Genomic DNA, 14,700 nt, shown 5'->3' with positions numbered 1-14,700 from the left:
AACCTAATGTTTCTACCTACAGCTACTTTGACTCCTCTGCTTTTTACCATCATGTTCGCAGCACGATCAAAGCCGCTTGCAGCTAGAGAAGCACGATGTTCGCATTTCTTCCATACCAAAAAAAGATAGAGAATATGCAATCAGAGCTTCAAACGCTTTGACAGATGCTAGCAAATATAAACAACACAAGCTGGCTTTCATCTTCCATGGGATGGTTCTCTTTGCAAACCACCTATAAGTATTGTCAAATCGGCGACCGCCGTACGTGACGTACAGAATCCAACCCCAGCTACAGGGTTTCGGCCACTCAATCTATAGAGAGTAGAGGAACAGTCTTTGTTTGATTACACAGACAGCAGATTTTTGTTCGCCTATGCAGAGACATATGATTGACAACAACACAAAGTGGCTTCTCCGCCAAGTCTTTTCCTGCACCTTTGAAGTGTTATAAATCTAAAATGCCAGAGGGTTTCAGAGGCGCGCAAGGGGCGGATTAAAGGTTCGAGTCTATCGTGCTCTCTCCTGGGAGTCGAGTAAGAGGGAATTGAACGTCCAGGGACGCCAGCATAATCGGCCGGTGCGAAGGTCTACAAGAGTCTCTCTCCTATTGGCCAGCACGGCAGACGGAGGAATTAACTCAATCACCAGTTCAAATACCCACATAGAACTCTTCTAGTCGATCTACGTGGTGGCAGGGATAGCCTAGCCTGTACTTGTTGCGGATCAATGTTTCAATTCGGCCTTGTCTGCCTTTCCTCAAGATGCCTGCTGGATGAGCGTATTCTCGCTTAGAGTACGAGAATACGCTGCGCACATAATACATCTTTCTGGCCTTAAAGGGACCACCCACCGTCAGATGTTTGTCAAATGCATACTATTGTCATAACACATATATCCATATCTCTCTCACTTTCTAGAAGCGCAACAGTGATATTGCTTCTGCATTACATCGTAGTCGGCCTTCAGAATCGAAACTGTCCCCTGCTTCGTTGCAAGTTGCAAACGCACAAAACGGCAGCAATAGAACGCTCAAGTTGCAGAATAGACATCGTCGCCCAGGAGATCACAGGTTAAACGCGGAAGGTGGTCTGCACAGTTGTCATAGTATTTCGTACATTTTCTACGTGTGCATGGTCAAAGGGGTCGAAGCCAGAGCGACGCGCAGTGGAACGTCCTCCTCACCCGGCTCCCAGCCCAACCTCTGCATCGGCCATCGCACCATATCCCTGTACTCTGGGGCGAGGTAAATCCAGATGCCAGACATGATGTGATCCGCCCACCCGTCCGCCGCCCAGCCGCTCTCCAGCCCTTTGAGCACGACGGTGAAACAACTCAGCATGGCGAGCGCGAGGGGCTCCTTGTCCTGTATCCTGCCGAGGAACCTGTCCGAGATGCGGTACAGCCACCCGAACGGGCTCATGTAGTATGTGGCCACGTCGGGCCCGTCCATCCAGACGAAGAACTGCTCGAGGTCGTCCATGGCAGTGACGTACGAAGCCCTCAGCCCGTCGTCAGTGATTTCCTCGACGAGATGGCGCAGGCGCTGCAGGTGCTCTCCGTAATGGCCGCCGGGCTGGAACCCCAGCTCCGCCACCCTGATCCTGCTCGCGGCCCACGTATACGGCGGCGGAATCTCCGGCGGCGGAGCGCGTTGATCGTGGTGGGATTTGATGGACCGGACCCCGCGCAGCAGGCCCAGGAAATTGGCCGCGCCGTGATCGCTGAAGGCGACGTACTCCCCCTGGCGGGGGCCCATCGCCAGGTTGACGAGCCCGATGAGGACGGCCGACGTGTACGCCACCCCGTAGTGGTCGTCGTCGATGTTCCCAAGAAGGGGCGTGGTGCCCTGGATGCCGAGGAGCTGGTGCCGCTCGGCCTGCTCCAGGAGGTGAGCGAAATGATGCTGTGGGCACGACCGGCTCTTGTGCAGGGCGGCGAGTGCCAGCAGAAGATGGAGGACATGGGGGTGTCGAGAGCTGAGATCTGGCAACCGCACATGCCAGAAGTCTCTTCCTCCTCCTCCTCCCCCGTCATCCACGATCATAGTAGGGACCGTGTTGGTGAAGAAGTGACTGAGCAACGCTGCGTCGGAATAGCTCAGTGCTGGCTGGTAGAGTCCCGTTTGGGTGAGCTGCGCCATCGCGCTCTCCATGGAACTAAGCCGCCGTGACATGATATCCATCTTCGTGGACTGCTCTTCCAGGAGGCTTCGTAGATCGCCTGGCACACGATCTGGTCCGGACTGGGCTCGCGCCAGGGGCTCGGCGGAGCTGCTGGCGGAGCTTTGTTGGCTGGCCCCGGGCCGACATCCTGAGTACTGGCAGCCGCAGACCCCGGTGGCCGGGTCCTGTTGGACGACAGACTCGAGGGGGAAGCTGCAGTCGACCTCTCTGCGGACGCAGTTGAGACAGGAGGGTCGGGCCTCGTCGCACTTGATCTTCCTCTTCTTACACGGCTGGCAGCCGAGCCGGGATTTGCGGTGAGGTCGCCGGTGTTTATTACCGCTCTCCGGAGCCTCCGAGGAGCTCATGCCCGGCACGGCCTCGTGTTGGTCAGAGTTCGAGTCCCTGACCGGGGAGATGTCATCGCTCGAAACCATGAGCGAGCGGTCAGATGTTCGTGTCGTCTGGGAACAAGGGGTAAGGGGGACAGGACGGGGGGGAACGGCGCTGAAGAATGCCAACGCAAGCGGCTAGCAGGGTATAAACGAGGGATCCGCGGATTGAATCCGAGACTCTGGGCGATACTTGTTGGTTAAATACGACTGATGAAGACTAAGCTTTGACCAATGTCAGGGTCAGGGGTTCAAGGAACCCCCCCTCCCCCTCCCGTGGCCATTTGTCTATTATACTACAGTCACCTCCGCTGACGACTCAAACTCCGGTACTAGGGCCGATGATCTTTTATGTTCTTTTCCGATCCAATGACCCTTCTCCCTCGGAATGATTACATAGCCTACGGTCAAGCACGAACCCTGTCGAAGGTGGATAGCTCGCGCCTTACTCGACGTCTGCATCATCTGCATTGCTCGTAATCGATACGACCGCGAGAATTCCTCCGCTCTACTGGACCAAACTGAGAGAGGCAAACCTGCCTGTACAGGAACTGGCCTCATCTAGTATCCATTCGTAGGCTTTTGTTGGCTATTGAGAAGTCATCGGCTACACAAGGGCTATGCTGGGCCTCTGCGCAGCAAGCTATGTTGCTTCGAGGCTACCATGACCCGGAGAGTGGACGGAACCGAGCGGCCCTTGTTGTCAACTGCCGGTATGATACCTCTTTGTTAATCGGTTTGGCGATCCCGAAGAAGCCAAATTTGCTCATCGAAATGAAAAACATATATGAAAAACCGGATACCATGACGACGTCTTTTGGGATGAGGTCTTATACAAGGTCCAGAAACATAGGGGGAACACGCATGACGGGTGTACTTCACTTTTAACTAACTGAGTTGGGTATAAAATACCAAAGGCCGCTCCGTCCTCGTTTGTCCTCTCTAATCATAAACCTATACACCTTTTTCACTGTCTTATTCACTCTCTCCCGTTGCTTATCGTGTCACAGTCGTTACCGATATACTATCACCCTTCTCACCCGAAGCATGCAGCTCTTGGCCACATCAGCCATGGCCGTCCTTTTGATGGGCGGCCAGGCAGTCGGAGAACTGTGCAAATGTGTAAGTGCCGTTCTCTGTTATTCCGCTTCTACCCCCTATCCATTCTTGGGAATAAGGAGCCCGGACACCCTGACAGGGCAAACAGTCTCCTACAGACGCCTGCTGGCCCTCCGCCGCGGAGTGGGAGGCCTTCAACGCCACCATCACCGGAAACCTGATCCGCACCGTCCCGCCGGGCTCCGTCTGCTACCCCGACGAGCCCAACTACGACGCAGAAGCCTGCGACGCCGTCCTCTCCGGCTGGTCTTCGTCCGTCTTCCACTCCTCCGACCCGGCGAGCGTGTCGAACGCCTGGTCCAACAGCAGCTGCGTCCCCGTCTACCCCAACGGGACCAGTGTCGACGGCGTCCCGGGCGTGGGAGACAGAGGATGCTCCCTCGGCGCGCTGCCGTCCTACGTCGTCAACGCGACGGGGCCCGAAGTGATCCAGGGCGCGCTCCGGTTCGCCAGGGAGAAGAACTTGCGCGTCGCCATCAAGAACACGGGACATAACGGCTCTGGAAGGTGAGAGAAGACGCCGTTTCCTGCCTTCCGGCTCAATGGAGCATTGCTGACATTCAAACCATAGAAACCTAGGATTCGGGAGTCTATCGTGAGTAACCATCACAAGCAGCCCCCCCCCCCCCTGTCGGCTCATCACCCTTAAAATGGTTGTCGGTTCGCTGACATGTCCCGGTAGCATCTGGACGCACAACTTGAAGCAGACCCAGTTCCACGAGAGATTCCAACCTGTCTCCTGCTCCGCCAACACCACATGGAAGGGCAGCCAGATGGCCATCACCATCGGCGCGGGCATCCAAGATGGCGAGATCTTTGACTTCGCCAAGAAGAACAACGTCGTCGCCGTGGGCGGGACAAGCAAGGTACTACTTTACCCCCCCCTCCAGGAGATAAAACAAGGATGCCGATGTCAATCCCGGATTGCTGACCGCGCTCCCCCTCGACAGGATGTCGGCGTCGTCGGTTGGGCCACCGGCGGAGGCCACGGCTTCATGACGGGCGAGTACGGCATGGGCGCAGACAACATCCTCGAGGCCGCCATCGTCACCCCGTCCGGCGATCTCATCACCGCCAACGCCTGCCAAAACGAGGACGTCTTCTGGGCCATCCGCGGCGGCGGCGGCGGCACCTTTGGCGTCATCGTCAACATGACCATGAAGGCGTACCCCGTGCCGGAGATGACGCTGCTGGGCCTCGACGTTGCCGCGAATAACGGCACGTCCTCCAAGGCGTGGTGGCGGTTCGTCGCCCAGCTGCACGGCCTGCTGCCCGCGATCCAGGAGGAGGGGGTCAAGGGCTACTACACCATCGGCGCGCCGGCCGGCCAGACCATCGCCTTCGCCTCCTCGCTGTTCCTGTGGAACGCGGCCAACGGGACGGCCGAGAGGGTGCTGGCCCCCGTCAAGGCGCTCCTAGCGGCGAACAACGGCACAGTGACCGGCTCCGTCCAGACGGTCCCCATTCCCTCCTTCTACGACCTCCTCGAGACGATGCCTATGATCGAAAGCCCCGCGGGAGCGCCCGCCATCACCGCCGCCCGCCTGATCACCCGTCGAGTCGTCACCGAGGAGCAAGACCTCTTGGCCGAGGTTCTCGAGGAGGTCGGCACGCGGGTGCTTGCCCCGACCGTAAGTGCTCCTCCGAAACCCCCATCCATCCAGCCGCCTCCCCTTCGGGCCACCGCTAACACCCGTCTCTCCCCTTTCGTTTCCACAGAACGGACTGCCGAACCTTTCCATGAGCGGCACCATGACCATCGGCCACGAGCCCGTCGACAACGCACTGAACCCCGCCTGGCGCGACTCGGTCGTCCACCTCATCACGCAGCAGAGCTGGGACGGCTCGCTCCCGGCCGCCAATGTTTCGCGCATCGTGAACGACATGACGTACAACAAGCTCAACGCCCTCCGGAGGTTGGACCCGGGCTCGGGAACGTACTTGAACGAGGTAACGCCATTCTTATTCTCCCTTCCCTGTTCCTTTCTCTTCACTTTGAGCCCCCGCTTCACCGCACAAACGACGCACCCCCGTCCGAAAAAAGTCCCCACGAGCTGACCGCAGTCTTCCACAAACAGGCCAACACCTTCGAGCCCGGCTGGCAGTGGTCCTTCTTCGGGTCCAACTACGGCGGCCTCCGCAGCGTCAAGGAGAAGTATGACCCGGAGGGCCTGCTCTGGTGCCCGCAGTGCGTCGGCGGCGAGGACTGGGTCCAGCGCGAGGACGGCCGGCTTTGCGAGGCCTACAAGCCGTTCGGCGCTCGTTGAGCCTATCCGATGCTCAACTTGGCGCGGTACAAATTAAGTGTCACGCACATAATGCTCAAACCACATACAGCAACGCACAAGAATCAGAACATGGGTCATAAACGTAATTGCTAGATATGGTGTTATCATGATAAAGAAAAAGAAACCCAAAGCTGTTTCACGGTCACAATCCTCCCTCCACCTCTTGCGCTGTTCAAAGCCAGCCGACGCCAACTTGTGCTTTGCCTCCGCCCATCCTGGTATCAAAGTATAATGGAGCCTTCTCTCCTTGAGCCTCCCCCTCCTTCGCATGATTCTATCCTACTACCCTACCCCTCCGATTCTGAACCAGTTAATGGTATCTAAAAATGAAACACTTCCTCCTTTCTTCCGATGTTATGCAGTGACTGTAATGAAATAAACCAAAAATCGTTTGTTTGTGTGTGTGTGCGGGTGGTGTGTTGTGTGTGTAATGTTTGTGTGTACCCCTTCCTACTAATCTCCTCCAACTTGTTTACTGAATCTTGATAGCCTCAAACAGTGTGAGGCTGAGCGCCGTATCGTTCTCGCCAACGTTAGGGGTCGGCTCGCTAAGCATCTCCCACTTGCGGTAGACGAATGGTGTGAGTCTGTCGGTGCCCTGCATCGAGATCGGGATTTTCGGCCTCGGTGGCCCGTTTTGCTGTGTCGTCGTCGGCTGCTGTCGGTGAGCGAGCACGAATTGCTCGGTCTGCGCAGGCATATAGCTGAACAGGTACCGAAGGCGTGCATCAGACGATGCTGGGTTTTGTATCGTGCCGCCTGTGAGAAGGACACGCACGCACTGCAGGCGCGCGTCTTCCGGCAGGGTGTCAATCAGCATCAGAGCCAGGTCGAATACCTGCTGGCTCAGGAGTCGGCCTGTCTGTGGGTCTTGGAGCGCCAGGCTGTCGAGCTCGAGGGTGAGACCGGACAGAATGATCAGGATCCTTGCCCGAATCTCATACGCAGTAGCATTGGCCGGCGGCTTCATGTTGTTGGCGGCCTGAGCCTGAACCGGCGCGCACAAAGGATCGTTTGCGGTCGTGTGGAGCGTGATGAACTTTAACAATGCCGGCAGCCAATACCGCAGTATCGACGCCCGTAGATCTCTCTTGTCATCGCCTCCGGCCGCCAGGATCTCCCAAAGCTCCGCCAACTTTTCGACCATGCCGGAAGTCAGCTGGGAGGTTCGAACCGCCGGTCGACCCCGCAGAATGGCTTCGACAACCGACAGCAGGCTCCCTGCGAGCTGAACGCTTTCCTGAGAAAGGGGATCTGAAGCGGGGGGGTTCTTCTGCGATGGGAACAGCCCGAGAAACCGTAGATGGGCCTGCTTCTTGAGATGTTCCGTGATCTCCTCGCTCAAGTAGGGCAGCATGCTCGTCCACATGACGTTGTTGGCCGACACGGCGCGATCCATTGCCCGCGAAAACATGTCAAACTGCGTCAGGGCCTGCTCGCCTCCTCCCGGGCTCGTCGTGCTGTCCGCCGAGAGGCCGACTGACAGCTTGAGCTGGCAAAAGGGGAGAGTGAACTCGTTGGCGAGTTCCAGGACGGTTTCGAAAGTGAGCGGCGACTCGTCGCTGGCGTCGGGCAGCAGGAGCTTGGTAGTTATCTGGGCAAACAGAGTCGTCAACGCCGGCTCGGACGTCTTGGTGCTGAGCCCCTGGACGACTGAAGGAGCATCACGCAGAACCAAAAGCTTGAGCAGCTCCAGAACGGAGTCTCTGAAGCCCGGATTCGCAAGTGGCAGCAGCGCAGGATCGGCGATTCCCTGAAGCCTCGAGTATTCGACCAGTGCGTTCCTGATAAGGACCACCATGTCCTTGTGGCTTTGGCGCGGCACCACCTGCTGCTGGATATAGAACCGATACGTCTCTTCGGGGGTCAGGGCGGTCTTGGCCGCAAGAGGCATCGTCGCAAGGTAGAGAACCTCCTGCGTGTGGGTGGTAGTGCTGTTGAACGGTCCGGATAAGCCGGGCGCTATCCTGCCGGCGTCGACCGATGTCGTCGTGAGGATGATGGGCAGGGTCAAGCAGCCCATGCTGATCAGCAGCGGATAGATATCCACCAGAGCAGGACGAGCCTTCAGCGTGCTGATGTGGTGAACCCAGTCGGTCATGCGCACATCGAAGTGTTGCGTGTCGAAAATGCGCAGTCGTCCAAGGAGTGCGCTGTAAGCACGCTGCCGGTCAGGCGATTTGGACCAGCAAGACTCCAACCGACCCACCACAGTCTGGAACAGACGATCCATCGTCGGCCGATCCACGCTAGTTCCGCTCGCCAGAAGCTTCTCGATCTCTTCGTGTAGCTCGCCCTCCGCGTCCTGCAGCTGCGCCGTCATGTTGTCGGATACCGGCGAACAGGCGTCGATCGGGTTGTTGCGGTCACACTGGTGGAGCTGCTGGCGGAGATAGCTGGCCGTGTTCGTGAACCCAGGTAGCCGAGCGGCCAGGTTCGCGAGGGATGCCAACAAGGGTCGCGCAGCAGGACCTTGTTCCTCGCTGACCGTCTTCAGCCTTTCCATCAAGAAATCGAACACTTCCTTTGCCACGCCCAACGCAGCGAAGACAGGCAGGTGCACGTTCAGAGTATCGGCGCAAGACGCTAAGATCTCGGGGTTCGAAGCGCGCGCCACCGTTTTGATGATCTCGGCCAGAACAGAAAAGTCTGACGCGGCTTCGAGAACGGCGCGTGCGAAGTTGAACATGGCCGGGGAGACCTGCGGTCCGTTCTTGGTCGTGATGATCTCGGCCGTGAAAATTTGCAAAAGCCTAGCTCCAACCTCGGTCTGAAGGGCTCGGCTGCTAGTGGATATCAACCTACAAAGTTTACCCACCGGAACGGGCTTCCGTTGCAGCATCGGGTCTCCCAGCGGGAGAGGCAGTCCTAGAGCATGGTGAATGCACTTCAGGGCTGTGTTGATGTCCTCGACCTCGTCGTTGACATCGTAGCTCGCACGTCGAAGAAGGCTCGCTCTGGTCGCCTGGGAAGATGGGTTCAGTGCGTGGAGGGGAAGATCTACCAGCAGCCTCGTCGCGCAGGAACCGTCGGCCTCGGTATCGGTCTGCTTGCGGAGACCGCCTCTAGCAATGAGCCAGAAAATATAGCCCTGAAGTTGAAAATCCCCGGTGCGTACGATTTCCGACATGAGTCTGTGAAACACCCGTTTCGAATTTCGCTCCGTCGGCGGGTTGTTGCCGAGAAACTCGAGGACGGCTGCCGTCACGTCGACTCCGGCTGCCGCCCAAGCCCGGAGAAGGCTGGCAGTGATGTAGACCTTCGAAGCCCCTGGCCGGTGCGGCGAGGTACACCATTCCAGTAAGGTGCGCACAATCATGCCCTTGTCCTCGCTAACAGCCCAGCACTGGGCAACTAAGTCGGGGTTGTATAGCGATGTGAAGCTAGTGTCGAGATGCTTGACAAGTATTTGCCGGTTCGCTGGCTGCGAATTGCTGGCCGAAGCCACGAGCTGCTCGTTTCTGGTATTGATTGATCTGAATGCACTCTGCGCGAACTCGTGATCGATCGGGATAGATGCTAATAGGGCGTCCCTGTACTTGAACCAAGTTGCAGGGGACACGAAGTTGTCGGGATGCGCCGACAACAGGGGAGAGAGCAAGGAGGTAAGTCTCGTCGAGAGCTGAACGAGGATATCGCGGTCAGGGTCGTTGTGTATCTGAAAAGATTAGTTCTGGGCCAAGCAGTGATTTAGAGGCAAACGTACCGTATAGAGGTGGCTGAGCAAGGCGTTCACCAATCGTCGGCCATATCTCCTCAAGCGAAGCAAGTCTTTCCAGTAGATCTGGGTAATGAGTATCCACATGGGCAGCTTCGACTGCGTCGAGTTCTCGAGCCCTGAGACAAGCCAGTCCATGTAGTGGTCGCGATCGAGTAGTTGTTCGGCGTAGAGATGGGTAGCCAGCCGGATGCTGTACTGCATGGTTAGCCATGTTGAAGCGAATTTGGGTGGGGGCGGAGAACTTACGCGTATTGCACCTTGGCTTTCCAGTCGTTGTCGCCAAAGGCTGTCGAAACACCCTCGAGGAACTGCTCAACGAAGACAGTCCAGTCTCTCAGCCACTTGGCCTCGCCGCCGAGCACAAAGGGGCCAGGGCCGTTTCCCTTCCGCTTGAAGGCTCGAATCTCGTTGGCTCCAACACACTTGACCAGCCAGACAGCCCTTTCGGTCGGGACGTTCTTGTTGAGGCAGTGATCCAACAAGACCTTGCCACGGATGCCGTGAGGGATGGTTCGGCTGAGTCGGCGCAAAGAGATGGAGGGGTTCGCCAAGTCCCTCAGCCACATTTCTCGCTTGGTGTCGGTGAGGGTGACGCGGGGCGGCGGTTTGAAGGTCGAGGGCGACGAGATCTGGCCATTTAGCTTCCTTTGGTTCAGGACGCCGACGAAGATGTTGGACAGCAAGTTGAGCCCGCTCTTGTGCTTCAGGGCGGGGAACAGCGCAGCCTTGGCGGACGAAGTCTCGGTCGCGGAGGAGGCTGGGGGTTTGTCATAGTAGCCAGTTTTGATAACAGTCTCGGAGTATTGGTCTTCGGGGTGGTTTCCGTTCCAGGGGAAGAAGTCGGCATGGCCGAGTTCCGAAGTCTCGCGCGTGGGAGCGCCGAAGGCCGATTTGGTTGTCGCGTCGGTCCGCGGCTTGCCGAAGGGGGCGTATCGAGGAGCGGCAGGCGGGGTTTCGAAGTGCCAGGGCTTCGGGCGGCCGTCCTTCTTGATTGCAAGAGCGGGCGTCGGGGTGTCTTTGACGGCGGCGGGGACGACGAATCGCGGACGGCGTTTGGGCATCGGCATCGGCGGGTTATCTGCGTCGACGCCATGGCCCTTGGCCGAGGCCGGCGAGCTCATGTCGGTGAGGTTGGAGGACTCGTTCTTGGGCAAAAGGCGGGAGGGCGTAAGGATTTGTGGGGAGTCGGTGACGGGGTGCTGAGCGAGCATGGCTTCGTTGGATAGCTCGAGCTTGAGGCGAGAGCCTCCCCTCCGCGGCAGGGTGCCATATCTGTTCTGGGCAACGGCGGCATCGTTGGCGTCGCCCGTCAGGTCGATCAGGTTCTCCTTTCGAACGGGCGACTGAGGCAGGTACTGGGCGGACAGGGTGCGTTGGTGAGTTGGCCGTTGGACCGACAAGCCCGAGCTGCTCAGAGTTCGCTGCTGCTGGGGCGGCCGCGGCTGGACGACCATTGGGGGCCGAGAGGTCATCGCAGGTGGAAGTTCCGAGGCGACATTGCTGGGTTCTCAAGGGGAGGGGGGCGTTCGGTGCGATGTGTGGTCGTGTGGGAATGAAGGTTGGGAATGCAAGTCGAAAATGTGGCGATGTCGTGATGCCAGCGGTGTTTGACGATCTTGAGGTTTGGAGTTTGGGGACGGATGGTAGAGATGGAAGGGGGAAATGGACAATCGGGTAGATGGATTGATGTCGGGGATCTGACGGCGTCAGCCGCTATCTGTATCTGTGCAGCGGTCGGGTGCAGGTGTGTGGTCGGTTTGCGGTTTGAAAAGGGTCGGCGCAGGGCCCCAGGGCAGCAGCAGCAGCAGCAGCAGCAGCAGTCAGTTACCGACTAAGGCACACCACCCGGTAGTACGCACGCAGTAACTAAGGTTGCGAAGCAAGTGGGCGCGGGCGCGGGCGCGGGTGCTATTTCGTGCGGATACAGAGACGGGAGGGGGGCGTGCAGTATCTCCGAAGGTTCCCGGGCGTCTGCCAGGTTCGTCAATGTCAGATGACTCGCGACGGCCCGCTTGAAATCTTGTTGCGTGCGGCGTTGAGAAGCTGCGGCGGCCAGTTTTTTATTTAATTTTTTTTATATTTTAATTCTTGCAATAACAACGAGTTTCCGCTCACGTGGCAACTGTTCAAGCATACGACTCCGAATCTCGAGATGAGGAGAGCACCGGTTTATTTGTTTTGTTGGACGATGCAAGTCGAAAACTTCAGTGATGCACAGATAAGAAAAGAGAAGAGAAGAGAAGAAGGACAGACAGAGACAGAGAGAGGGAGAGAGCATGTGCGAATTCAGGGTGCAGGACGAACTGAGGAACACCACAACCCGGGGAACCTGCTGTGTACTCATAGTAAGGCGGCGGGCAGGGTAGCCAGGCCTTGGCTTAACATAGCCCAGCAGGAGATCAATCCGAATCCAGGCTAGGTAGGAATGGGGATGAGAGAAAGGTACGGGTAATGGAAATGGGAAAGGGAACACAGCGCGCCCGTAGCGTTGGGTGTTGCAGCAAGCGGTGTGTGTGTGTGTGTGTTTGAGTGAGTGCCCTGGGAAAATGGACGAAGGGGGGGGGGGGGGGGGGGTGAGTCGTGATTCGGCTGGGTGCGCAACGCTACACTACCTACCTACCTAGGTAGGTAGATTTGGGTCGTGGGGTGGGAGCCGATGGGATCTGCGGTTCCATGGAGCGGGACCCTCCCCCTGCTCGGTTAGAATGAACGGACACATGGGAGACGGAGAGCCTCAGTTGATTCTGTAATTGCTTCTGTTGGTACCATCATACGAGCGAACGATGTAGGTACGGAGGTGTTGGGTTGGAGGTTACTCCGAGACGGGCGAACTTACGGACTTGTCCGTCTGAACGAGGCGCGTCGAGTTGCGGGAGGCTTCCGGCAAGTGCAGAACCACCCATTGTTTCTCCGTCTCTTGACTCGTTCTCACCTGTCTACGCAGGATATTTATTACAGATAATGTAGCCCTGGAAATTGGGAACAAAACTAGAGCTACGCTGTCGGTCTAAGTAGATGTCAGACTTCCTCTCCTTTACGTATGAATATCAACAAGCAACGAACAAACACATACGCTCCGTACCCATCCAGATAACGAACCCGATAGAGTTGCCATTTCCGTACATCTTTACTGGGAGGAGGTTAGCAAGGTCTCGAAGACGGTTCTCCGTGGCGACGAGACGCCAAACCAAAACAGGCTAGAGTGCTTTTCGCTTGGTGGGTTTCCCTCGGTCGTATTGGTTTTTTGGTTAATGTCGCACAGCTGATTGGCCCACACACTTCCAAGCCGTAGGTTTCTGGGATACTATGTCGTACATGCTCCTGGTCCCCTCGTCTCGTTTCTTTTCCAGCTCCGAGCCAAACTGGCAGACAGGAGCAAACAGGACACTGTAAGTACAAACACTGCGAGTCAGACAGATACTCTGTTCGTGCGGTCAGGTATACGGATGCCGAGGACGAGTTGGGACCATCTCTGAACTCCTCGACAGCTTCAATCTCCTCAACAAGTCCGATCGCTACTCTCGGGCACACATGCGAATAGGCAGGCGGGTACCGAACTAACGCGGACCGACCGGCCCCTCTGATTAGTAACGGCTAAACTACAGACCAGCAGCAGCGACCGACCAGGGTCTGACCCCCTTCCTGAACTCTCCTTCTCGGCAACGGCAAACCGTACCGCTGGAATGGAAGACCATCACGCATCCCCAGGCGGAACGCCGAGAGTGGAAGCCGGAATAGGCTGCTGCTGCTGCTGCTGCTGCTGCCGCTGCCCCCAAGACGCAGGACCTGCCCTCTGCTCCTATCGCCCGGCCTGGCCCCCTCCCCCCTCTCGGTCTGCTGCCTCTTAGCCCCGATCACTCAGTCGGTCAGAACCCCTTCAGCTGCCACTTTTGGATCCTCGCCATCGCCAAACACCATCGCCATCATCAACAAAACAGCAACGACATCATGGCCTCGTCGTCTCAGTCTGCTGTGGGCTGATTTGCTCCCCCACCCCCTTACCAAACTCGGGTGTTTTGTCTCGTCTCCGTCCCATCTCGCCATCCCTTCCGAACAGGTGGGTACAGGAACCACGGAACCCGAACGGCAGAAGTCGCCTCCGTTGAGCACACCAAAGCACAAAAGACCCGGCGGCCCTGCTCCTCCCGCGTTTCGTCTAGACTTTCCACTCACTTTCGTCTGGCGATCAGTATATCGCATTCGGCTCCCATCTTGCGATACCGGCCGGCCCCGTTGTCACCGCCTCTTCAGACTTTTTGGAACGTCTGTTTTTCGCTGGCCAACTATTGATTCCTTGCTGACGACTTGGATAATCCCCTCGTGGCTGAGTCGTCGTCCGCATGTGTCACGCAATCGGCGCCGCCGCGCCGCATTGCGATCCGCCACCATCCAACCGGCGTCTTCACTGTGCTGCCAATACCCGGCGTCGCCTGGGCTAAACGTCGTCGCCGAGCCATGCGATGACCCGTAGTAGAAGGGAGCATCCCTCCCCTTCAGTTGGCACGAGTGACCCTGTCGCTCTTTCGTGTGACCCGTCCAGCGGGCAAGACATTACATTGCCACCCACAGCATATGGTGCCTGGCCTGGTTGTGACCTTTGGCTTCTGGTGCTTCTAGTGCCAGGACGTTGTCCCATATGCGAGCTGGAGGCCTTTTCCTTCTATCCGTCTTCTCCCCTTTCGTCCCACCGTATCCCCCTCCCCATGCGACACGAATGTCTCGCGGAGTCCGACCACAACAGCGTGGTTTCTTGTTTGTTGCCAAACCCATCCGTAGTGCCGTGCCCTAAAGAACTATCGCCTCGGGGTTCGTGTCACTGCAGTCTGCACCCAAGGCTGGGTCGGCTATACTGCGCGTGCAGAGAGGCGCGCCGGAATTGCTCGACATTTCGGACAAATAGACCACATTTCCTCCAGGTGCCCCATCCCCCGACTGTGTATAGAGTACAGATAGTGTACGAGTACGGATAATGCCCAGTCAGAGAACATGGAGGCATGCTTCTCCCAAAGTTCAACCGG

The 14,700-nt window shown here is 57.6% G+C and overlaps 4 protein-coding genes across 4 annotated transcripts; 1 reads left to right on the top strand and 3 right to left on the bottom strand.

The window, feature by feature from the left end:
* Positions 1-1,086: 1,086 nt before the first annotated feature.
* CDEST_14542 (Putative zn(2)Cys(6) fungal-type DNA-binding domain, fungal transcription factor) lies at positions 1,087-2,677 on the bottom strand. The gene has a single exon (XM_062930698.1). The coding sequence runs from the start codon at positions 2,597-2,599 to the stop codon at positions 1,121-1,123; it is 1,479 nt and encodes a 492-aa protein (XP_062786749.1). The 5' UTR covers positions 2,600-2,677; the 3' UTR covers positions 1,087-1,120.
* Positions 2,678-2,896: 219 nt separating this feature from the next.
* CDEST_14541 (Putative berberine/berberine, FAD-binding domain, PCMH-type, FAD-binding, type PCMH, subdomain 2) lies at positions 2,897-6,109 on the top strand. The gene is made up of 7 exons (XM_062930697.1): positions 2,897-3,676; positions 3,762-4,180; positions 4,245-4,268; positions 4,356-4,539; positions 4,624-5,304; positions 5,393-5,623; positions 5,752-6,109. Exons 1-7 carry the CDS (start codon positions 3,602-3,604, stop codon positions 5,938-5,940), a joined length of 1,803 nt encoding a protein of 600 aa, XP_062786748.1. The 5' UTR covers positions 2,897-3,601; the 3' UTR covers positions 5,941-6,109.
* CDEST_14540 (Putative mediator complex, subunit Med12) lies at positions 6,091-11,725 on the bottom strand. The gene is made up of 3 exons (XM_062930696.1): positions 9,929-11,725; positions 9,668-9,872; positions 6,091-9,619 (listed from the first exon to the last, which is right to left on the bottom strand). The coding sequence occupies exons 1-3, from the start codon at positions 11,152-11,154 to the stop codon at positions 6,434-6,436; spliced, it is 4,617 nt and encodes a 1,538-aa protein (XP_062786747.1). The 5' UTR covers positions 11,155-11,725; the 3' UTR covers positions 6,091-6,433.
* Positions 11,726-12,494: 769 nt separating this feature from the next.
* CDEST_14539 (uncharacterized protein) lies at positions 12,495-12,807 on the bottom strand (the record flags this gene model as incomplete). Its single annotated transcript, XM_062930695.1, has 2 exons — positions 12,495-12,676; positions 12,756-12,807. The coding sequence occupies 2 exons, from the start codon at positions 12,805-12,807 to the stop codon at positions 12,495-12,497; spliced, it is 234 nt and encodes a 77-aa protein (XP_062786746.1).
* Positions 12,808-14,700: the final 1,893 nt, after the last annotated feature.

Source organism: Colletotrichum destructivum, chromosome 10 (assembly GCF_034447905.1).
Source record: "Colletotrichum destructivum chromosome 10, complete sequence".
NCBI classification, from domain to species: domain Eukaryota; kingdom Fungi; phylum Ascomycota; class Sordariomycetes; order Glomerellales; family Glomerellaceae; genus Colletotrichum; species Colletotrichum destructivum.
The sequence above is the reverse complement of the archived record's forward strand: the minus strand, read 5'-3'. Positions and strand labels throughout refer to the sequence as shown.

Coding starts and splice junctions, on each gene's coding strand:
- CDEST_14542 (XM_062930698.1), bottom strand. CDS start 2,599: ATGGTTTCGAGCGATGACATCTCCCCGGTCAGGGACTCGAACTCTGAC.
- CDEST_14541 (XM_062930697.1), top strand. CDS start 3,602: ATGCAGCTCTTGGCCACATCAGCCATGGCCGTCCTTTTGATGGGCGGC. Junction 4,269..4,355: donor CTAGGATTCGGGAGTCTATC/GTGAGTAACCAT, acceptor ATGTCCCGGTAG/CATCTGGACGCACAACTTGA. Junction 5,305..5,392: donor CGCGGGTGCTTGCCCCGACC/GTAAGTGCTCCT, acceptor TCGTTTCCACAG/AACGGACTGCCGAACCTTTC.
- CDEST_14540 (XM_062930696.1), bottom strand. CDS start 11,154: ATGACCTCTCGGCCCCCAATGGTCGTCCAGCCGCGGCCGCCCCAGCAG. Junction 9,873..9,928: donor AAAGCCAAGGTGCAATACGC/GTAAGTTCTCCG, acceptor CATGCAGTACAG/CATCCGGCTGGCTACCCATC. Junction 9,620..9,667: donor TGCTCAGCCACCTCTATACG/GTACGTTTGCCT, acceptor TAATCTTTTCAG/ATACACAACGACCCTGACCG.